Source organism: Amphiprion ocellaris, chromosome 6 (assembly GCF_022539595.1).
Source record: "Amphiprion ocellaris isolate individual 3 ecotype Okinawa chromosome 6, ASM2253959v1, whole genome shotgun sequence".
In the NCBI taxonomy this organism is placed as follows: Eukaryota; Metazoa; Chordata; class Actinopteri; family Pomacentridae; genus Amphiprion; species Amphiprion ocellaris.
The window spans coordinates 781,475-806,313 of record NC_072771.1 but is presented as its reverse complement, the minus strand read 5'-3'; the positions used below and the strand labels follow the sequence as shown (position 1 = coordinate 806,313).

General features: G+C 41.5%; 2 protein-coding genes across 5 annotated transcripts in view; one reads left to right on the top strand and one right to left on the bottom strand.

The window, feature by feature from the left end:
• grin1b (glutamate receptor, ionotropic, N-methyl D-aspartate 1b) overlaps window positions 1–23,752 on the bottom strand; it is a 72,841-nt gene extending 49,089 nt beyond the window's left edge. For 2 of the 4 annotated variants that reach the window (XM_055011259.1, XM_055011260.1), the window contains exons 1-4: window positions 23,142–23,752; window positions 20,679–20,935; window positions 11,045–11,179; window positions 1,448–1,624 (exon numbers count right to left, since the gene is read on the bottom strand). In XM_055011259.1, coding sequence (XP_054867234.1) covers window positions 1,448–1,624; window positions 11,045–11,179; window positions 20,679–20,935; window position 23,142 — 570 coding nt within the window. In that variant the 5' untranslated portion in view covers window positions 23,143–23,752. The remainder of the gene's footprint in view (window positions 1–1,447; window positions 1,625–11,044; window positions 11,180–20,678; window positions 20,936–23,141) is intronic. The other 2 variants (XM_055011261.1, XM_055011262.1) reach the window with 2 other exon arrangements.
• On the top strand, window positions 23,144–24,486 carry LOC129349126 (protein TsetseEP-like). The gene is made up of 3 exons (XM_055011336.1): window positions 23,144–23,207; window positions 23,345–23,518; window positions 23,756–24,486. The coding sequence occupies exons 1-3, from the start codon at window positions 23,144–23,146 to the stop codon at window positions 24,208–24,210; spliced, it is 693 nt and encodes a 230-aa protein (XP_054867311.1). The 3' UTR covers window positions 24,211–24,486.
• The last annotated feature ends 353 nt before the right edge of the window (window positions 24,487–24,839 follow it).

The following is a 24,839-nucleotide window of genomic DNA, read 5'->3' as shown; positions in this document are numbered from 1 at the left end:
AGGGATGATGATGAAGGTATGAAGGTGAGATGTTGACTAAGGGATGAAGATGGAGGGCTCACACACCTACATAAACACACAGTCTGCAGCACACGTGTTTTCTCAGTGGGTATCTTTGGTGTTGTGTACAGTATGCAGTATAAGTTGTGTATAGTGTGTATATTTAGGGTAGAAGTTGTGTTCTGTGTACAGTTGCAAATAAATGTTCATACCAACTTGTAAAGACCACATATAGAACAACAATCTTAAGTTTCCAATGACTTAAGCTCCAGTTCCATAGAGCATGATACTGCCACCTCCATGCTTGATGGTAGGATTGGTTTTCATGGGGTTAAAAAAGACCCACCCTAAACCAGTCCTAAAACGGTCTAAAACCAGGACCAAAATAAAACCTAAACCAGTCAGAACCCAGTCTGAAAACAGTCAGAAGCTCTTCTAGAAAGCTCCAGAGCATGGTACTGCCTCCACCATGCCTGATGGTAGGTTTGGTATTCTTGGGGTTAAAGGCCTCGCTTTCAGTTTTTGTTCCATCTGACCACAGAAATTTCCTCCAGAAGGCCTTTTCTTTGTCCACGTGATGAGTGGAACTTTAAGGTTCTGCTTCTAGAGGAAGAACTTCCTTCTTCATGGATCCTCTAGAACCCTGTGGACACTGACAGCTGTGTTCCAGCAGCTTCTCATCCATCCAGACCTGCTTTCTGATGGTTCCTTGTTGCTTCTTGACCATCCTGACCAATGGTCTCTCAGCAGGAGGTGGTAGTTTGTGTTTTCTTCCTGATGGGGGCAGTAACACACCTGGACCATGAACTTTATTCTGACTAACAGATGATTCTGGATCTGAAGCTGCTTTAAAATGTCTCCAAGTCACTTTCTGACTGGTTCAAGTTAATGATTTGCTTTTTCAGATGTTTGCTGAGCTCCTCAGACTTTCCCCCTGTAGTGTTTGAGTCTAATGAGTGGATCTGATGGTTCTATTTAAACCAGATCAGAGGAGTCAGCAGCTGTAGTCGACTGGAATCCCTCAGGAGGAGTTAAGAGGCCATGAATCTAAGAAAACTAGATTGACACAACTTTATACATCAACAAAACTCATAGTTCAAGTTGCTGGATAAATTTATGATCCAGCAGATTTAGTCATATTTCCAGAAAACCTTTAATAAATCTATGAAAGAACCAAAATACAGGATAAAGATTTGTGTGTTTCAATGGTTCCATCATAAGTTCAGAGTTCTAGGAGTCACTGGAAACTGCAGACTGATCATGAGCATGGACTTTATAATGGATGGAAACTTTAGTTCACAACTGTAGATACAGTACATGTTGTGTACAGTTCATATTCATAGCATGTATGTGCAGTATAGTAGTATCCAGTGTATATGTGCTGTATAGTAGTATCCAGTGTACTTCCACATATCTAGCATGGGTTGTGTCCAGGCTGGTATCTGACCTTGGTCTCTCGCTCCTCCAGCAGCGTCTCCAGTCTCTTCTGAGCAGCTCGGCCTTCGTGGTCGTCGCTGACGATCAGGATGATGTGGTTCCACCTGAACTCTCTCATCAGGTCGAACCAGACGTGGGCCTGGTGGGAGTATGGAGGCACCGTCCTCAGGAAGGACAGGTGGATGCTCTGAGGATGGACATACAGAAGCTTTAATCAGTCTGAACTTCTCCACGCTGGACCAGCTGAAGGCTCTAAACCTCAATCTGAGGCTCTGATTGGCTCAAACTTTGATCACTGCCACATCCAGTGTTTTAATAAAAGCTGCTGCTGCTGGTGAGGAAATCAAATGCACTCAGCGTGCACCTGATAAAACGTGAATATTTCATCAGTGTTCTAAACATCCAGAACACAGCAAGGAACTGGAGCGTTGTTGACTGGGAGTTCTGGATATTCTGGGACTCATGACTTTTCATCAATATTGTACATGTGAGAGACTCTGAGAGGTTTTGGTTCAATCACAGAGTCTGAATATTCTAGAAGCTGCAGCTAATGGAGGCTGAAGAAACATGTATGAACTCTGTGACTCTACAGATCATAGGACTGATCCTGAACTTTACTAGTAACTCACTGTCGTACTGCAGTTTCAGAATATGAGTCCTGTAAAAGAATGTATTATAAACCTTTAGCTGGACCAGCAGGAGGCGCTGCAGGGACTCACTGATTTACACCTTTACGGAACCAAAACACTGGTGTTAACGTGAGCATGTGCAGTAAAGTCACCAATTTATAGTTACCATGGTAACAGTCCCTGATGTGGCATCCGACATTAGCTTGCTTTGGCTAACATAAACGCTAACGTTACTTGTTGAGGCTGATGCAGTGGTTAATGTAGACACTAATGTGATTTGTTCAGGCTGATGAAGTGGCTATAAGATAATATTACCTTTAAAGCTGATGTAGTGGCTAACATAAAAGCTAATGTTACTTGTTAAGGCTGACATAGTGGCTAATGCAGAAGCTAATGTTATTTTTTAAGGGTAATGTTGCTTGTTCAAATGGGTTAATGGCTAGTTTTAGCTGCTTACGCTACTGTAGGGACTAATGCTACTTGTTAAGGCTAACATAGTAGCTAATGCAGAAGCTAACGCTACTTTTTAAGGGTAATGCTGCTTGTTCAGAGGGGTTAATGGCTAGTTTTAGCTGCTTATGCTACTGTAGGGACTAAAGTTACCTGCTAAGGCTAACATGGTGGCTAAAGTCACTTTATTAGGCTAATGTAGCAGTTAGCATTATTTTGTTCCGTCTCTGCAGCACACTGTGTGCTGCAGTTTGTAAATAGGAGTTTTTGACAAAACATTGATGTGGTTGGTTTATTATTTTTATGTTGTGGTATTTCAGTGGCGTTTGAACCAAGTATCAGCATCCAGCGGAACCGACAGCTGTGAATAGCTTTGTAGCACCCAGTTATGAAAAAATTTACGGATGATGTCGTCTTGATCTAAGCGTAAGGAGACAGCACTGTTTGATTTCTGACTGTACTGGATATACTGGAGAATAGGGCTGCAACTAACGATTATTTTAATTATCGATTAATCGGCCAATTTTTTTTTTGATTAATCGATGAATCGGATAAAAAAAAAAACATTTTTAATTTCCGCCGCTTTATTCAGAAAGAGAAGATTTGGACTGACAGAGCAAATAAGATCATTGTAGCGAAGCCTTCGTCTTCAACCATCGACAGAGGCCTCGTGTCAGTGACCATCATGTTGAGGATGCTGTCAGTCAGGACAGATGCTTGCTGTGGTGGACATGATGTCTTGCTCATCATGAAGCCTGTCATTTTTTGCTGTTGATGAAATGAGAACGATAGTATAGTTTGAGTATGTATTATAGCACAATTTATAACAACTCAGTAATTATCTGGTTTTATTTGCAGTATTAGGTTAAGGCAAGTAAATAGTCCAAAGAGCAAAACACAAAGTACGCACACACACACACATATAGACATATAGACAGACAGACAGACAGACAGACAGACAGACAGACAGACAGACAGACAGACAGACAGACAGACAGACAGACAGACAGACAGACAGACAGACAGACAGACAGACAGACAGACAGACAGACAGACAGACAGACAGATAGGACAGGCACCATAAAAATACTTCATTATATAAATAGAGTAGATGTAGTAAGTTACACTTCCGGTGGAGCCAGGCATGGAGTAAGTCGTCGTAGTGGAGGCTCCCACAGATTTCGCTTTAAATATTGTTTTATTTGCATTTCTTGCGCATCAAACTGGTTTTGGACCAGAAAACACGCAAAGTTATAATTTTATTTTCTGGCTAAATTTAAGTATGGCAAATAGAAACAAAGGTGCACGTCAGGCAACTCAAACTCTACTCCGGCCTTGTCCCCAGTCTGCGGCCTCGTCCCCGTGTGACGTTCCTCCTCCCTCAGAGTTCACCTCCGCCCGGCCTCATGCGCCTGCTGATACCTCAGCCCTAAAACTTGAGCTCTTTGCAGAGATGCGCAAGGAAATAGCGGATATCTTCAAAACTGAATTACGCGCTGCTCTCGGTGAGGATTTATCTACAATCAAATCTGAGCTGCAAGCAGTAAAGACGCAGCTAACCTCCGACAGAGCAGCAACCAACGCAGAGTTGGGAAAGTTGAAAGGTACAGTGGAGGAGATGGAGCTGAGTTTATCGACTTGTACCGACGACATTGTTGTGATTCAAAATAAAATTGCAACCCTATCTGCTGACATGACCAAATTAGAGAATAAATGCGAGGATCTGGAGGCTAGATCGCGCCGCAACATCATCAGGATTGTGGGGATGCCCGAGGAAGGAGGTAATACCTCTGCTGTATTTGTAGCGGCATTACTTAAAGAAGATTTTAGCCGAGACAAAGAACCACTGCTGGACAGGTGCCACAGGACCCTCCAGCCCAAACCGAGAGCCGGTGACCGACCTCGCGCTATCGTAGTACGACTTCATTATCACTCTGATTGTATTGACATTCTCCGGCGAGCGAGAGAACACGGTAAGATCAACATCAGGAACATGGCTATCTCCACCTTCCCAGACCATACTGCAAAGATAGCGCGGGCACGAGCTATGTTCAACGATATATGACGTCAGCTACGAGGGATGGAAGGCATGAGATATGGACTGATACACCCGGCTCGTCTGCACATATCATATGATGGAGTGGAGAAGTTGTTCTATACACCTGATGAGGCACAAGTCTTCATCAAGAAGATACACAGTGGAGCAAATGTTGGTAATGCTTGAGCAACACTTTATCATGTGCATTGACACTGTGTAGCATACTTAATTATACATTATTCTCTAAGTCACCTTAAGTCTTTCATATTGTGCAGCCGCTGTTTCTGTTTTTTCTCTTGTTTTGTTCTTTTTCCACTGGTTGCACTGTAAATGATGAAGCTTGAATCTTTGGGATTTTTTTTTTCTTTTCTTCATGTAGGCCTTTTGCAATCTTCTAAGGTTCAACAGTTTAGTTGTGACTTTAGTATTGCACTTATTATAAAGATGTAGAACTGTATCCAACTACACTTTAATCTGTACATTTTCATGAGGATGTTTTTTTGTTGTTATTGCTGTTTGCTTTGTTTTGTTTTCTTTCCCTCCTCTCATGGTAAATCATTATATTATTCTTAAGTGAAACCAGTTTAAGTTGAAATGTGATGATATCTTTGAAGAAGATGTCAGAGAGGAGCTGCTTGTTTTTCTTAGCATCTTAATTTTTAAATAACTCATAATCATCCCATTATAGCTATTATTTTTCCTAACTTTCTATTAGACATATTATGTTCTTCTCAAACTGGTCACGTAAATTTTCGCACAAGTCTGTTTCATATATTCCAATCTGTGGGAATCTGCTAGCTCACCTTGGTCTCAAGACATTTGCACCTTTTGTATGTGAACGGCTTCCTATGGGAAATGCACAGCAGGCCTCACTGCTGGGTATGGGAGACTATAGTTCTGTGGGGTGGTTAAGTTTAAGTGGGGCGGGTTACATGTTGGGGGTTCTGGGGAAATATGTGTGTGAGTGTGTGAGTGTGTGTGTGTGTGAGTGTGTCTGTGCCTCCTTCTGTGTGGAGGTGGGATGGCATTGGCTTCCTTACTCTGACTTAGTTCCCTTTGTGTATTACCAGCCACTAATATTTTTGAATGCTAGGTCATTTATATAACCAAAATAAAGTCGGTGCAGGTGCCCCAGTTAGGTTTTTGACTTGGAACGTTAGAGGTATGGGTAACCCAGTGAAGAGATTAAAAGTCTTCACACATTTAAAAAGAGTATGTGCAGGCATTATCTTTTTACAGGAGACACAAAAGATAAAGATCATTACAGGCTTCAGTGTCCATGATCAGTCAGGTTTTTCACTCAGAATTTAATTCTAAGTCCAGAGGTGTCGCAGTTCTAATTAGAGACAAAGTTCAGTTTTCCCCTTCTGAAGTTATTTCTGACAAAAATGGCTGATATATTATTGTGGCTGGTGTTCTCTATTCAACCCCTGTGCTGTTAGTTAATGTATATGCCCCAAATTTTGATGACATCACTTTTGCCCACGCAGTACTGAGTAAGCTTCCTTTTTTAAACACTCATTTATTAATTTTTGGAGGTGACTTAAATTGTGTTATTAACCCTGCCTTAGATCGTTCCAATCCGCAGAATTATAACCAATCTAATATGGCTAAATCTTTTTCTGAATTTATGAATCAGAATAACTTTATTGACCCTTGGAGGTTTCGCAACCCTACAGCTAAAGAATTTTCCCTTTTTTCCCATGTCCATCACTCTTATTCTAGGATCGATTCTTTTTTTTATCGATCACTCTCTAAATTCATATGTATCATCCTCTGAATACTTAAGCATTGTCATATCAGATCATGCTCCTCTATCATTAGACATCAAATTTGCCTCCAATATTAGACATCCCCCACTATGGAGATTCAACCAGTTTCTCTTGTCTGATAATGATTTCTGTAAATTTATCTCTGAGTCGACTGATGACTTCCTTGCTTTAAATCAAAATGATTCTACCTCTTCTTCTTTACTGTGGGAGTCATTGAAGGCATATTTGAGAGGGCAGATAATTTCTTACTCGGCACATTCAAACAAAATACATAACGCTAAGCTCCGCGAGTTAACATCTAAAATACTCCAACTTGATCAAAAATATTCTTTGGATCCCTCTCCTGAATTATTTAAGCAGCGACTCGATCTGCAATCTGAATTTGACCTCATATCTACACGTGATGCAGAGCGGACACTAATAAAATCAAGTAGCTCCTATTACGAACATGGTGACAAGCCAGGACGATTATTAGCCCACCAGTTAAAAAGAGGTGCAGCATCTCGCTTGATCCCACAAATTACAGATCCTTCTGCGAATCTAGTTTCTGATCCCTCACAAATCAATGATATTTTTAAAGCCTTTTACTCGTCTCTATACAAATCTGAGTCTCTGTCAGACATTTCAAATATGCTACAATTTATGGACGAGATTGTGACTCCAGAGGTTGACCCCTTACATGTACAGGATCTCGAGTCTTCTCTTACAATCGCTGAAATAGAAAGTGCAATTAAGGCAATGCAGACAAATAAAGCTCCTGGTCCAGACGGATTTTCTGTCGAATTCTATAGAAAATTTCATGACAAGCTAGCTCCAATTCTTCTGTCTGTATTTAATGAGTCTCTTGTAGGTGGCACTTTGCCTCCTACTTTAACACAAGCATCAATAACTCTACTTTTGAAAAAGGATAAAGACCCTACATCCTGTAGCTCCTACAGACCCTTATCTCTTTTGAATGTGGATGTTAAAGTGTTGGCAAAATTACTCGCTATGCGTTTGGAGAGGGTACTTCCAAATATAGTATCAGAGGAGCAGAATGGATTTATAAAGGGAAGGCACCTTTTCTCCAACACTCGTACGCTCTTTGATTTGATTTACTCCAGAAACCATGCCAAACTCCCTGAGATTGCTCTCTCTCTCGATGCTGAGAAAGCATTCGACAGGGTGGAATGGGATTATCTTTTTGCCATGTTAAGAAAATTTGGGTTCGGGAATAACTTTGTGTCATGGATTCGCCTTTTATACACAGCTCCACAAGCCAGCATACACACAAATGATAAACGGTCCGACTATTTCCCTCTAACACGCGGAACACACCAAGGATGTCCACTCTCTCCCCTCTTATTTGCCCTGGCAATGGAACCACTTTCTATTAAGTTGAGGTCTTCTCTTCTGTTCACTGGGGTAGTGCATAAGGGTGCTGAACATAAACTTCTTTTATACGCGGATGATATGTTATTATTTATAACTGATCCTGCGTCTAGTATGCCATCTATTTTATCTGTTCTGGACAATTTTAGTTCCTTTTCAGGTTACAGCTTAAATCTTCAAAAAAGTATATGTTACCCTATTAACACTCCTGCCCTCCACCTTCGATACACAGATATGCCCTTTAAATTCAGTAGAACCGGCTTTAAATACCTTGGCATTAATGTCACCCGCACACTACCCAGCCTACTTAAAGCTAACTTTGAGCCCCTTATCTCTAAGACCAAGACTGACTTTGAAAGATGGAACAGTTTGCCACTTTCATTGATTGGCAGAGTACATGCAGTGAAAATGAATGTATTACTCAAATTTCTTTTTTGTTTCAAAATATTCCACTTCTATTCTCTCAAAAGTTTTTCAAAGCTCTTGACCAGTTAATAATCTCCTTTATATGGCGAGTGAAAGCTCCAAGAATTTCTAAAATTCTGCTTCAAAGGTGCAAAATTAGCGGTGATATAGCATTACCTGACTTTCGGTTTTGTTATTGGGCTGCTCATATTCACCAGGCTCTCTACTGGCTTGAACCCCCTAATACCCCTTGGTGTAAACTAGAGGTGCTTTCTTGTATTTCATCCTCTCTCTCTGCTCTACTGTTATCCTCCATGCCACTAAAAATTAGCTATTATACAGATAATCCTGTTGTATTTACTACGTTAAAAATTTGGCAGCAATTTAGATGTCACTTTAAGTTTTTATCTGCATCAATTTTGGCCCCAATATACAATAATCATTTATTTCCCCCTTCAATGTTAGACTCTACTTTCTCGCAGTGGTACAAAAAATGTATCAAGAACTTTCAAGATTTATATGTAGATGGAGTATTCTCTATTTTCTCCTCTTTGTCATCTTTATATGAACTACCTCACTCACATCTCTTCAGATATTTTCAAATTAGGCATTATACCTCCACCACCTTTCATAATTTTCCTTCACTTCCTTCTAAACCACCATGGACTGATATTCTTTCTTTGAATCCACATCAAAAGACATTAATTTCTAAAATCTGTAACTATCTAGTCTCATTCAAAAATGGTGGAACTATCAAAGCCAAAGCTAAGTGGGAACAGGAGTTGGGAGCAGAGATAAGCATGGAATGTTGGGAGGCAGCCATTGATAGAATCCAGACTACCACTACGTGTGCTAGGCTTAGCCTGATACAACTTAAAGTACTGCACACAGCTCATTTCTCCAAATCTAGACTTTCAGTTATATATCCACATGTTTCAGACATCTGTAGCAGGTGCCATAATACTCCCTGCAATCTCAGCCATATGTTCTTCCTATGTCCAGAGTTACATGGCTATTGGAATGGATACTTCAAAACTTTATCCACAGTGCTTGGTTTAAATGTGCAACCATGTTCTCATGTCGCCATCTTTGGTGTTCCTGCTGAAACAGTATTAAATGCTCTAAACGCTAAGCAGAAACAAATAATTGCATTCACATCTCTTATAGCTCGATGTACAATACTGTTACATTGGAACTGTCCTAAGAGTCCAACTTTCTCCCAGTGGCTTAGGGAGGTTATGTTTTTTCTTAAATTGGAAAAAATAAAGTACACTATCAGGGGCTCCAGGGGGGAATTTCTTGATACATGGCAACCCTTTATATCCCATTTTATACCATGCACCGCTTACCTACCGACTAATCAGAGCACTACCAGAGTAGGTAGATTGGGTTCCATCCTATACTTAATGACATCTACCTCTTCACAGTGAGGCACAGAGAATGTGTGTGTGTCTGTCTGGGTTTTGGGTTTAGGTGGGCGCTTCCAGGGCTCATAATGTACCATCTGTAGGTTTTAGATTTTACGGTAGTATTTCTATTTGTTTTGAAATATGATTGACACTGCAATCAAATATATATTTAAAGTAATGTCATTTGAGATCAATGAATGTGCACTGATATATATATATATATATATATATATATATATATATATATATATATATATATATATACATATATATATACATATATATACATATATATATACATATATATATATATACATATACATATATACATATATACATATATATATATATACATATACATACATATATATATACATATACATACATATATATATATATACATTTTTTTTCCTTATTTTCCCACTACTGTACCAATATAATATACTTTTATTTATATTTGTATAAAGATATTACTGATTATTGTTTTGTGTATGCCTGGATGTCAACCCCACTATTCTGAATAAAAGTTTATAAAAAAAAAAAAAAAAAAAAGATGTAATAAGTTACTTTAACCAGTTTGGTCTAAATGCAGTTCATCCTGCCTCACTCCAACACAGACCAGTGTCTTCACTCAGACTTTGTCAGAAAATTAAAACTTGAGGCTTGATCTTTAAATTATTACCATGACTGTGTGCAAGTTACGTTTATTTATAAAGCATATTCAAACCCTGCTTAAGCTGATAAAAGTGAAATAAAAAGTTTCACACACACACACACACACACACACACACACACACACACACACACACACACACGTGCCCTATCACTGTCATTAATCAGCTAACAAACACTAGCATCAGGCTTGTTACCAGAGAGACTAACGTTATATTTCCTGACTGTAAAACGGAACAAACGTAGGATAATGTAGTGACTTACCTGCTGTTGAGCTCCTTCATCCTCATCAGAGACTCCAACATGTTTCTGTTTCAGGTGCTGCATCATCATCGTGGTGCTCCCGTACATCATATCACTTTTGTAAATCTTGCATGTTACGCGTGTTTTTTGTTTTGTGAAGCATGAAATGCTGCCACACTTATGAGGACTTAGGTCAAACTGTTTTCTCCGTGTCGGTCATGTTTGGTTGAAATTACTCTGAATTTACTTTCGCTTTGCCGCCACCTCGTTCTGTTCAACTCGCTCTACAGGTGGAGTTATTTAAAAAAAAACAAACTTTATTTCAGTCAGCCAGCATTGACAAAGCTCAAAGCTACAGGTGAAGTAAACGGCTCCGCGACATGGCCAGTGACGCACGAATCACGCGACAACGAATCGATAATGAAATTCGTTGCCAACGCTTTTAATAATCGATTATTATCGATTTTATCGATTCGTTGTTGCAGCCCTACTGGAGAACACAGTGAAAAGACCAGAGTTTCCACGATGGAACCATGAGGAACACCACAACAAACACCACAAAAGTCCCTCGACCATACACAGCGTTAAAACCAACTCTGGGATGTTTCATCAGCTGACCTTGTCGGAGTAGATGGACATGCGTGTCGTCAAGCCGACCACGGGGATCCGGTAGAACCCGGCCGTGTAGGAGACAGGCGTTGGCGTCAGGTGGTCGTTGGACTGAGGAGGATGGCTGACCAGGATGGCATAAACCTGCAGAGGACAAGAACCAGAACCTTCAGGTCAATCTGATCTTTAGATGGTTCTGTTCCTGGCATCTTCTTCTTCTACACTGTTTATTAATGCGGTGTTACCTTCTGATGACACCACGTCAGCTACTTTATTCACTCTAGAACACACACTGCATCATAGGAACGAAACAACCCTCTCCTTATCCAAATATGGTCATTTCTGGTTCAATGATGGCGACCAGGAAGTAGCAAACTGGAGGTGTTAACGAATACTTTGACGTGAAAAACCCAGCAGGGAGCCAGAAAAAACACAATAAAACAGTGGAATACTGTAGAAGTCAAATACAGCAAACATCTATAAAACAAGGACACTTTTTAAACTAAATAAAATGAGAAAAGTTATTTTAGTCACATTTAAAATAATTAGTCTGTAAAAATACCAATTTTTGACGTGAACTTTTTTCAACCATCAACATGTAAATTCATTCATTACTCTGATTTTACTTTTTGTTGTCTGTAATTTGACAAAACTACTCCAAATTTTTTAATACACCTTTTTTTTTAAAATAGCAAATATTTATGAAATAATTCTATTTTAGCTCATTTAAATGCAGTAAAACATTTTGTTCTGCATCACATTTTGTATTACATTCTGTTTATTGGATTCTAGTAAGCTAAGCTAACTACAGCTGGGGAAAAATCTAATTTCTCCACAAGGTTTATGCTAGGCTATGCTAACTAGCCATTAGATTTAAACTCTGATGTTTCTACAGCATTTATGCTATGCTAAGCTAACTAGCCACTGTATTTAAGATCTGATGTTTCTACAGCCTTTATGCTTAGCTAAGCTAACTGTTGGATTTAAAATCTGAAGTCTCTACAGCCTTTATGCTAAGCTAAGCTAACAAACCACTGATTTGATTAAATGTTTCCTCAGCCTGTAAGCTAAACTAACTAGTGTTGGATTTAAGATCTGATGTTTCTACAGCCTTTATGCTAAGCTAAGCTAACAAACTGGTGAATTTAAGATCCATTGTCTCTACAGCTTTTATGCTAAGCTAACAAAACAGTGATTTAAGATTTGATGTTTCTACAACCTTTATGCTAAGCTAAGCTAACAAGTCGGATTTAAGATCTGATGTTTCTACAGCCTTCATGCTAAGCTAAGCTAACTAGCGTTGGATTTCAGATCTGATGTTTCTACAGCCTTCGTGCTAAGCTAACAAGTCGTTGGATTTAAGATCTGATGTTTCTATAGCCTTCATGCTAAGCTATGCTAACTGTTGGATTTAAAATCTGAAGTCTCTACAGCCTTCATGCTAAGCTAAGCTAACAAACCGTTGGATTTAAGATCCGATGTTTCTACAGCCTTCATGTTAAGCTAAGCTGACTAGCATTGGATTTAAGATCTGATGTTTCTACAGCCTTCATGCTAAGCTGACCTAACTAGCGTTGGATTTAAGATCTGATGTTTCTACAGCCTTCGTGCTAAGCTAACAAGCCATTGGATTTAAGATTCGATGTTTCTACAGCCTTTATGCTAAGCTAAGCTAACAAGCCGTTGGATTTAAGATCTGATGCTTCTACAGCCTTCATGCTAAGGTAAGGTAACCAGCGTTGGATTTAAGATCTGATATTTCTACAGCCTTAATGCTAAGCTACGCTAACTAGCTTTGGATTCAAGATCTGATGTTTCTACAGCCTTCGTGCTAAGCTAACAAGCCGTTGGATTTAAGATCTGATGTTTCCATAGCCTTCATGCTAAGCTATGCTAACTAGCGTTGGATTTAAGATCTGATGCTTCTACAGCCTTCATGCTAAGGTAAGGTAACCAGCGTTGGATTTAAGATCTGATATTTCTACAGCCTTAATGCTAAGCTACGCTAACTAGCTTTGGATTCAAGATCTGATGTTTCTACAGCCTTCGTGCTAAGCTAACAAGCCGTTGGATTTAAGATCTGATGTTTCTATAGCCTTCATGCTAAGCTATGCTAACTAGCGTTGGATTTGAGATCTGATGTTTCTACAGCCTTCGTGCTAAGCTAACAAGCCGTTGGATTTAAGATCTGATGTTTCTATAGCCTTCATGTTAAGCTAAGCTGACTAGCATTGGATTTAAGATCTGATGTTTCTACAGCCTTCATGCTAAGCTAACCTAACTAGCGTTGGATTTAAGATCTGACGTTTCTACAGCCTTCGTGCTAAGCTAACAAGCCATTGGATTTAAGATTCGATGTTTCTACAGCCTTTATGCTAAGCTAAGCTAATAAGCCGTTGGATTTAAGATCTGATGCTTCTACAGCCTTCATGCTAAGGTAAGGTAACCAGCGTTGGATTTAAGATCTGATATTTCTACAGCCTTAATGCTAAGCTACGCTAACTAGCTTTGGATTCAAGATCTGATGTTTCTACAGCCTTCGTGCTAAGCTAACAAGCCGTTGGATTTAAGATCTGATGTTTCTATAGCCTTCATGCTAAGCTATGCTAACTAGCGTTGGAGTTGAGATCTGATGTTTCTACAGCCTTCGTGCTAAGCTAACAAGCCGTTGGATTTAAGATCTGATGTTTCTATAGCCTTCATGCTAAGCTATGCTAACTAGCGTTGGATTTGAGATCTGATGTTTCTACAGCCTTTATGCTAAGTTAAGCTAACAAGCCGTTGGATTTAAGATCTGATGTTTCTACAGCCTTCATGTTAAGCTAAGCTGACTAGCGTTGGATTTAAGATCTGATGTTTCTACAGCCTTCATGCTAAGCTAACCTAACTAGCGTTGGATTTATGATCTGATGTTTCTGCAGCCTTCGTGCTAAGCTAACAAGCCGTTGGATTTAAGATCTGATGTTTCTACAGGATTCATGTTAAGCTGACTAGTGTTGGATTTAAGATTTGATGTTTCTACAGCCTTTATGCTAAGCTAAGCTAACAAGCCGTTAAATTTAGATCTGATGCTTCTACAGCCTTCATGCTAAGCTACACTAATTAGCATTGGATTTAAGAGCTGATGTTTCTACAGCCTTTGTGCTAAGCTAACAAGCTGTTGGATCTAAGATCTGATGTTTCTACAGCCTTCATGTTAAGCTAAGCTGACTAGCGTTGGATTTAAGGTCTGATGTTTCTACAGTCTTCATGCTAAGCTACACTAACTAGCGTTGGATTTAAGATCTGATGTTGCTACAGCCTTCATGCTAAGCTAAGCTAACAAGCCATTGGATTAAAGAGTCGATGTTTCTACAGCCTTCATGCTAAGCTAACTAGTGTTGGATTTAAGATCTGATGTTTCTACAGCCTTCATGCGAAGCTAAGGTAACTAGTGTTGGATTTAAGATCTGATGTTTCTACAGCCTTCATGCGAAGCTAAGCTAACTAGTGTTGGATTTAAGATCAGATGTTTCTACAGCCTTCATGCAAAGCTAAGGTAACTAGTGTTGGATTTAAGATCTGTTGTCTCTATAACTTTTATGTCAAGCTAACCTGTGGACATCTGACTGACAGAAAGAAAACAAACCTTCGCTAAACTTTTGTAATTTTACAGTCAAACATTAAAAAGCTAAATTCATCCGTTAATGGATGTAGTGGATGTGGAGGTTCTTTAAACTCTGGTCTGTTGTTAAAATGGTTCAAATCTAAACATGACCTTTTAACTTTAATTTCACAACTTATCAAACATCTGTAAACATTAAACTGATAAACTGATGGGTCTTATTAAGACTTCCTGTTGATGTTTTGTTTAGGTTCTGCTAATGTTCTGTTTATGTTCTGCTGACATTCTGTTTATGTTCTGTTGATGTTCCGCTGATGTTCTGCTGATGTTGTTTATGTTTTATGTTTTGTTTAGGTTGTGCGGATGTTTTGTTTACATTCTGTTTACGTTCTGCTGGTTCCAGTGAATCTCGAGGACTGTTTCAGGTAACGATGTGTAAAAGCAGCGACCTGTGACCTGCAACAGCCTCCTGACCAGTGGTTGAGGGTTTCTGATCAGAACCGTTGAGGGTTCCTGATCAGTGGTTGGGGGTTTCTGATCAGTGGTTGAGGGTTCCTGGTCAGTGGTTGAGGGTTCCTGGTCAGTGGTTGAGGGTTTCTGATCAGTGGTTGAGGGTTCCTGGTCAGTGGTTGAGGGTTTCTGGTCAGTGGTTGAGGGTTTCTGATCAGTGGTAGAGGGTTTCTAATCAGTGGTTGAGGGTTCCTGATCAGTGGTTGGGGGTTTCTGATCAGTGGTTGAGGGTTCCTGGTCAGTGGTTGAGGGTTCCTGATCAGTGGTTGAGGGTTCCTGATCAGTGGTTGAGGGTTTCTGATCAGTGGTTGAGGGTTCCTGGTCAGTGGTTGAGGGTTCCTGGTCAGTGGTTGAGGGTTCCTGATCAGTGGTTGAGGGTTCCTGGTCAGTGGTTGAGGGTTTCTGATCAGTGGTAGAGGGTTTCTAATCAGTGGTTGAGGGTTTCTGATCAGTGGTTGAGGGTTTCTGATGGCTGCAGCTGCTGCAGGTTTAATCCGACAGCCGGATTACATGTGAGAGAGGAGCAGATAATCTGACATCCATCTCCGTCTGCCGCACAAAGCTCCGGGCCGTTGCTATGTTGGCCTCATTTCTGCACAAAGGAAACACCCGAGGTCGTCCACGGCTTTGTCTTTTCTCTTCCTGCTGTTTGGAAATGCTTTGAATGTTTCTGTTCTGAGGTTCGTCCACAAACCAAGAACCAAACTGGAACCTCCTGATAATCTGAGAGCAAAATGACTCCAAACGCTCTGTTTGTTGGATCCTGAATGAAAAAACGAGGAACAAACTCCATTCTCATTCGTTATTTTCCTCCAAACGATGCTGAATATTTCCTGCAGATCTGTGACGATCCTTCAGAGGTTTCATGTCTTTTCACCAATGCCTCCACATGTTTATCAGGAAACTTTTTAATCCAGGAACGAAACTGAACACTTCTGCAGATGTTTCATTTGAACCCTAAAACTGAGAAGAAAACCAAAGATCCTGGATGAATAAGTAAATGCAGCAGAAGAAGAGAACAGAGGAGCAGCTGGTTGGAGATCCATCAGCATGGAGGAACATCTTCTACAGATGAGGAGGAGACAGCATGAAACGAAAGATCAAAACGAGACAAAAGAGACTAAAAATGGCACAAACAAGAAACAAACACGAGTCACAGAAACAACAAAACTAGACACACAATTATAAACAAGAAAAACGACACAAACTGACAGCAGAGGACTCAGAATGGGCTTAGAGACGCAAACGACACAAAATAAAACAAACGAGACACAAAATTACAAAAACGAGACACAAAATGAAACAAAATGACAAAAAATTACACAAAACAACAAAAACAAGACACAAAATGACAAAATTAAGGCATAAAACAACAAAAACAAGATACAAAACAACACAAAAGAGACAAAGAAACAAAAACAGGACACAAAACGACAGAAATAAGATACAACATGACAAAAATAAGACAAAATGACAAAAACAAGACACAAAACAACACAAACAAGACAAAACGACAAAAACAAGACACAAAACGACAAAAAAAAGACAAGATGACACAAAACAAGACAAAACAACACAAAAGAGACACAAAAAAAGAAAAACAGGACACAATGAAACAAAATTACAAAAAATGACACAAAACAACAAAAATAAGACACAAAATGACAAAAATGAGACACAAAATGAAACAAAATGACAAAAATAAGACACAAAATGACAAAAATGAGACACAAAATGAAACAAAATGACAAAAATAAGACACAAAATGACAAAAATGAGACACAAAATGAAACAAAATGACATTAACAGTACACAAGATGACACAAAAGACACAAAACAACACAAAAGAGACACAACAAAACAGAAACAGGACACAATGAAACACAATTACAAAAAAAACGACAAAAACGATGCAAAATGAAGCAAAATGATAAAAAATGACACAAAACAACAAAAACGAGACACAGTGAAACAAAATAAAAAAAACGAGACACAAAACAACAGAACGTCGTGGGTTCTGCTGACACCAGACCAGGTGGTCCAGTGGATAAGTAGATGGACACATCATGCTCCGTATGTTTGGATCCTCGTTGACTCTCCTGATTTTAAAGTTCTGAAATGCATTCTGGGTAATCTCAGTGTGTGGAGGATCAATAATCAATAATTAGATCAATGAATAAAGGGATCAATAAAATACATCAACAGGAAACAGTCACACTTGGACAGGTGAGTAGACCAGGTGAGGTTCTGTTTGAAGTCTGTTTGTGGTCAGCGAAGACAAATGAAGCTAAAAGCATCCAGAAGGTCCGAGGTTTGAACAGAAGCTCCGTTACTGTTCCTCCAGATCTGTTCTTCCTCTTGGTTCTTCCTGTTGGTTCCTCCTGTTTGTTCTTCCTGTTGGTTCTTCCTGTTGATTCTTCCTGTTTGTTGGTTCTTCCTCTTGTTTCTTCCTATTGGTTCCTCCTGTTTGTTGGTTCTTCTTGTTTGTTCCTCCTTTTTTTTGGTTCTTCCTGTTTGTTGGTTCTTCCTGTTTGTTCTTCCTGTTGGTTCTTCCTGTTGATTCTTCCTGTTTGTTGGTTCTTCCTCTTGTTTCTTCCTATTGGTTCCTCCTGTTTGTTGGTTCCTCCTGTTTGTTGGTTCTTCTTGTTTGTTCCTCCTTTTTTTTGGTTCTTCCTCTTTGTTGGTTCTTCCTGTTGGTTCTTCCTGTTGGTTCTTCCTGTTTGTTTGTTCTTCCTGTTGGTTCTTCCTGTTTGTTGGTTCTTCCTGTTGGTTCTTCCTGTTTGTTGGTTCTTCCTGTTTGTTCTTCCTGTTTGTTGGTTCTTCCTGTTTGTTCTTCCTGTTTGTTGGTTCTTCCTGTTGGTTCCTCCTGTTTGTTGGTTCTTCCTGTTGGTTCCTCCTGTTTGTTGGTTCTTCCTGTTGGTTTTCCTGGTGGTTCCTCCTGTTTGTTTGTTCTTCCTGTTGGTTGGTTCTTCTTGTTGGTTCTTCCTGGTGGTTTCTCCTGTTTGTTTGTTCTTCCTGTTGGTTCTTCCTGTTTGTTGGTTCTTCCTGTTTGTTGGTTCCTCCTGTTTGTTCTTCCTGTTGGTCGGTTCTTCCTCTTGGTTCTTCCTGTTTGGTGGTTCTTCTTGTTGGTTTTTCCTCTTGCTTCTTCCTATTGGTTCCTCCTGTTTGTTGGTTCTTCCTGTTTGTTCCTCCTGTTTGTTGGTTCTTCCTGTTTGTTCCTCCTGTTTGTTGGTTCTTCCTGTTTGTTCTTCCTGGTGGTTCTTCCTGTTGGTTCTTCGTATTGGTTTTCCTGGTGGTTCCTCCTGTTTGTTGGTTCTTCCTGTTGGTTCTTCCTGTTGGTTCTTCCTGTTGGTTCTTCCTGTTTCTTCTTCTTGTTTGTTCTTCCCGTTTGTTCTTCCTGTTGGTTCCTCCTGTTGGTTCCTCCTGTTTGTTGGTTCTTCCTGTTGGTTCCTCCTGTTTGTTGGTTCTTCCGTTTGTTCTTCCTCTTGTTTCTTCCTGTTGGTTCCTCCTGTTTGTTGGTTCTTCCTGTTTGTTCCTCCTGTTTGTTGGTTCTTCCTGTTGGTTCCTCCTGTTTGTTGGTTCTTCCGTTTGTTCTTCCTCTTGTTTCTTCCTGTTGGTTCCTCCTGTTTGTTGGTTCTTCCTGTTTGTTCCTCCTGTTTGTTGGTTCTTCCTGTTGGTTCTTCCTGGTGGTTCTTCCTATTGGTTCTTCCTGGTGGTTCCTCCTGTTTGTTTGTTCTTCCTGTTGGTTCTTCCTGTTTGTTGGTTCTTCCTGTTTGTTGGTTCTTCCTGTTTGTTGGTTCCTCCTGTTTGTTGGTTCCTCCTGTTTGTTGGTTCCTCCTGTTGGTTCCTCCTGTTTGTTGGTTCTTCCTGTTTGTTGGTTCTTCCTGTTTGTTGGTTCTTCCTGTTGGTTCTTCCTGTTTGTCGGTTCTTCCTCTTGGTTCTTCCTGTTTGTTGGTTCTTCTTGTTGGTTGTTCCTGTTGGTTCCTCCTGCTTGTTGGTTCTTCCCGTTGGTTCTTCCTGTTTGTTGGTTCTTCCTGTTTGTTGGTTCTTCCCGTTTGTTGGTTCCTCCTGTTTGTTGGTTCCTCCTGTTGGTTCCTCCTGTTTGTTGGTTCTTCCTGTTTGTTGGTTCTTCCTGTTTGTTGGTTCTTCCTGTTGGTTCTTCCTGTTTGTCGGTTCTTCCTCTTGGTTCTTCCTGTTTGTTGGTTCTTCCTGGTGGTCCTTCCTGTTGGTTCCTCCTGTTGGTTCCTCCTGTTGGTTCTTCCAATCGGTTCGTCCTGTTTGTTGGTTCTTCCTGTTTGTTGGTTCTTCCTGGTGGTTATTCCAATTGGTTCCTCCGGTTTGTTGGTTCTTCCTGGTGGTTATTCCAATTGGTTCCTCCTGTTTGTTGGTTCTTCCTGGTGGTTCTTCCTGGTGGTTCTTCCTATTTGTTGGTTCCTCCTGTTTATTGGTTCTTCCTATTGGTTCCTCCTGTTTGTTGGTTCTTCCCGTTTGTTGGTTCTTCCTGGTGGTTCTTCCTGGTGGTTCTTCCCATTTGTTGGTTCCTCCTGTTTATTGGTTCTTCCTATTGGTTCCTCCTGTTTGTTGGTTCTTCCTGTTTGTTGGTTCTTCCTATTGGTTCTTCCTTTTGGTTCTTCCTGTTGGTTCCTCCTGTTTGTTGGTTCTTCCTGTTTGTTCTTCCTGTTTTTTCTTCCTGTTGGTTCTTGCTGTTGGTTCTTGCTGTTGTTCCTCCTTTTGGTTCATCCTGTTTGTTCCGTTACTCTGAATCTAAACCTTTAGCTCGGCCTCCTGATTATTCCTCCACCACATTTTGCTGCACATATTGAAGGTCTGAGTGTGAAATAAATAAATCTGTAAAGTTGGACGCGCTCACGGATAATAAATCAGCTCTAATGAGAACCCAGATAGACACGAATAAATGCCTGAAACATGAAAAACCATAAAAAATTAAAACAAACATTTAGTTACTAAAATGTTTAATCACTATACTTTTATTTTGTAACTTCCTGAACAACGTTCTAAACGGCTAAAATCTGTGGAAACGTTAAACGTTGCTAAAGATTCATCAGTTCTGTTTCCTGTGATCAGATGACTCCACATGCTATGCTAAGCTAACTAGCCAATGGATTTAAGATCTGATGTTTCTACAGGGTTTACGCTAGGCTAAGCTAACTAGCTGTTGGATTTAAGATCTCTTGTTTCTACAGTCTTTATGCTAGGCTAAGCTAACTAGCCGATGGATTTAAGATCTAATGTTTCTTCAGCTTTGATGCTAAGCTAACTAGCCGTTGGATTTAAGATCTGATGTTTCTACAGCCTTTATGCTAAGCTAACTAGCCGTTGTATTTAAGATCTGTTGTCTGTACAGCCTTTATGCTAAGCTAACCTGTGAACACTTGACTGACAAAGAAAACAGACCTTCGCTAAACGTTCACTGGAGTGTCACCGCGGCAACAGCGTCAGACGAGTCACCTGTTTATCAAAGAGCGACAGTCACGTGACATTACAAGCGGTGTGACATCACAGCCTCACCTGGTTGGAGATGAGGTCCTCGCAGACGGACAGCGCCATCTGGATGGCGTTGGGTTTATGCGTCACTGAGATGGCGTTCATCTTGAACTTGTCCCGTCCGTACAGAGCGTTGGCCTGAAGCACCGCCTCCTTGAACACCTGCTCATAGCGCTTCTGGCTAAGCACCGCCCCCACGTTCACCTGGCGGGGCTCACAGCCACACAGCGCCACCGAGCAGCACTGCAGCACTGCCAGCAGCAGCACACCCCGGGGCAACACTGGGGGCAGGAAGGGAGGAAGGGGGTAGGAAGGGAGAGAGGGGCAGGAAGGAGGACAGGAGGAAGGAAGACAGGGGCAGAAAGAGAGGGGCAGGAAGGGGGTAGGAAGGAGGACAGGGGCAGGATGGAGGACAAGGGCAGGAAGAGAGGGGCAGGAAGAGAGGGGCAACAAGGGGGTAGGAAGGACGACAGGGGCAGGAAGGGGGCAGGAAAAGAAGGATAGGAAGAGAGGGGCAACAAGCGGGTAGGAAGAGAGGGGTAGGAAGGGGTAGGAAGGAAGAGAGGGACAGGAAGACAGGGGGTATGAAGGGAGAGGGGGGCAGGAAGACAAGGGGTAGGAAGGGAGAGGGGGCAGGAAGACGGGGTAGGAAGGGGGTAGGAAGGAGGACAGGGCAGGAAGTGGGTAGGAAGAAGGACAGAGGCAGGAAGGAGGACAAGGGCAGGAAGAAAGGAATAGGAAGAGAGGGCAACAAGAGGGTAGGAAGGGGGTAGGAAGGAGGACAGGGCAGGAAGAGAGGGGTAGGAAGTGGGTAGGAAGAAGGACAGAGGCAGGAAGGAGGACAAGGGCAGGAACAGAGGGGCAGGAAGGGAATAGGAAAGAAGAGAGGGGCAGGAAGAGAGGGGGTAGGAAGGGAGAGAGGGGCAGGAAAGAGGACGGGGGCGGGAAGAGGGGGGCGGGAAGAGAGGGGCAGGAAGAGAGGGGCAGGAAGTGGGTAGGAAGGAGGACAGGGGTAGGAAGGAGGACAAGGGCAGGAAGAAAGGAATAGGAAGAGAGGGCAACAAGAGGGGAGGAAGGGGGTAGGAAGGAGGACAGGGCAGGAAGGAGGACAAGGGCAGGAACAGAGGGGCAGGAAGGGAATAGGAAAGAAGAGAGGGGCAGGAAGAGAGGGGGTAGGAAGGGAGAGAGGGGCAGGAAAGAGGACAGGGGGCGGGAAGAGAGGGGCAGGAAGAGAGGGGCAGGAAGTGGGTAGGAAGGAGGACAGGGGCAGGAAGGAGGACAAGGGCAGGAACAGAGGGGCAGGAAGGGAATAGGAAAGAAGAGAGGGGCAGGAAGAGAGGGGGTAGGAAGGGAGAGAGGGGCAGGAAGGGGGTAGGAAGGAGGACAGGGGTAGGAAGGGGGCAGGAAAAGAGGAATAGGAAGAGAGGGGCACCAAGGAGGTAGGAAGAGAGGGGTAGGAAAGGAGAGAGGGGTAGGAAGAGAGGAGCAACAAGGGGGGCAGGAGGGTGAAAGAGGATTAATCTGAATCTGAGTTTTAAAAAGTTGAACTCAGGCTGAATCAAAACGTGACATCACAGGTTTAAACCAATCACACGTGTTTCCTGATTTAACAGCGTCTCACCTGATTGGACAAAATCTGAAAACGCTATCATCAAGAAAAAACAGACACACAACAACTATGGACACACAACTACAGACACACAACTACAGACAACATCTATGAACACAGCTACGGACACACAACTACAGACACACAACCACCACAGACACAACTACAGACACAACAACTACGGACACACAACAACCACAGACACACAACTACAGACATACAACAACTACGGACACACAACTACAGACATACAACTACAGACACACAACAACTACGGACACACAAATACAAACACACAACAACCACTACAGACACACGACTACAGACACACAACTACAGACACACAACAACTAGACACACACAAATAAGAGCAACACAAAATGGTCAGCAATAGATTTAATGTGACAGAAAAGAGAAACACGACTCACAACGAACCACAAAATACACAAAAACAACCACTATGTGATGCAAAATGATCAGAAAGAGACACACAAAGACACACAAGGCAACTGGGAAAAGACACAAAATGACCAGAAGTACACAAGAACACAGAAACACATCAAACACGCAAAATGAACACAAAATGGCAACAAGAAGAAAATGAATAATAAAGAAACACAAAAACACACAGACACACAAACCACAGGTGGTGTTTGTGTACACATTAAACTGCAGTATTCAGTAATTAGTACACAGTATTCTGTAGTATTATGTAGTATAACGTAGTATAACATAGTATAATGTAGTATTATGTACCGTAATGTAGTATTATGTAGTATAATGTAGTATTATGTACTGTATTCCTGTCAGACAGAGTAACGGAGTACTTTTACTCCGTTACTCTGACAGGATGAAGCCGATTGTATCAGAACACTCACTGATGCAGCTGCAGGTCCTGGTTCTGGGTCCTGGTTCTGGGTCCTGGTTCTGGTCCCGGTTCTCCGGTTAACTGCGTCGTTCTCCGGTCTCCTGTTGATTCCGTCCGTCGGTTCTGTCGGTACCGGGCAGCTCCGGGTCCTTTGGGTTAAAGGTTGTTGGGTTTTTCCGTGACAAGCTCCGGTGCTGCTCGGTTCGTCCTCAGACGGAGACCCCGGAGCTCGGCGGGTCTGCTCCGTGATGAGCTCCGTCCTGTTGATTCAGAAGCTCCGGTTCTTGTCTCCGGTTCTTGTCTCCGGTTCTGTTCTCAGGTTCCGTCCTCCGGTTCTCCTCTCCGGTCCTCCGCTGGTTCCGTTCCGTCGTGTCTCGGTTTGGGTTCGTGATGCTCGCGGACTCCCGGTGACCTGATGCTCGCGCGCCGCTCTGTCCTTGGATCTCTGACGCTCGCTCACGCGTCTCCGCGCGCTCACAGCCGGAGGAGAGCAGGCGCGCCGCCGGGGGAGCGCGGGCACGAGTGTCATGTGTTAATACATAAATCACGTTCACGTGTTCACAGCGCGTTCACGACGAAGAAACCCGTTCAATCATTCAGTCACTCATCATGTGATCATTTAAGAACGAAACATCACAGAACCGGAACCAGAAGCACAGGAACCAGAACAAGAAGAACCAGAATCACAAGAACCAGAACAAGAAGAACTAAAACAAGAAGAACCTGAACTACAAGATCCAGAATCAGTGGAACCAGAACTACAAGAACCAGAACAAGAAGAACTAAAACAAGAAGAACCAGAACCGCAAGAAGAACCAGAACCACAAGAACTAAAACCAGAAGGACCAGAAGAACCAGAACCACAAGAAGAACCAGAACCACAAGAACTAAAACCAGGAGGACCAGAAGAACCAGAACCACAAGAACCAGAACCAGAAGACCTAGAACCAGAAGAACCAGAACTACAAGAACCAGAAGAAGAAGAACTAAAACAAGAAGAACCAGATCTGGAAGAAGCAGAACCACAAGAAAAAGAAGAACCAGAAAACAGAAGGACCACAAGAACCGGAACCTCCTGATGTCCAACGACACAAAATGGCTCCACAGAGAAACACTGAAATGAAAAATGAGCAAAATGTGAAGCGACTGAAAAGAAAGACAAAGATTCAAAACAACACAATGATTCACAACAACAACACAACGATTCAAAACAACAACACAAAGATTCACAACAACACAGATTCAAAACAACACGATTCACAACAACACAAAGATTCACAACAACAACACAAAGATTTAAAACAACACAAAGATTCAAAACAACAACACAAAGATTCAGAACAACAACACAAAGATTCAAAACAACACAAACATTCCAACAACAGACAGATTCACAACAACACAAAGATTCAAAAGAAGAGGATTCACAACAACAACACAAAGATTCACAACAACAACACAGACATTCAAAAGAAGAGGATTCACAACAACAACACAAAGATTCACAACAACAACACAGACATTCAAAACAACAAAAAGATTCAAAACAACAACACAAAGACTCACAACAACACAAAGATTCAAAACAGGAGGATTCACAACAACACAAAGATTCACAACAAAACACAAAGATTCAAAACAACGCAAAGATTCACAACAACACAAAGATTTACAACAACACAAAGATTCAAAACAACACAAAGATTCA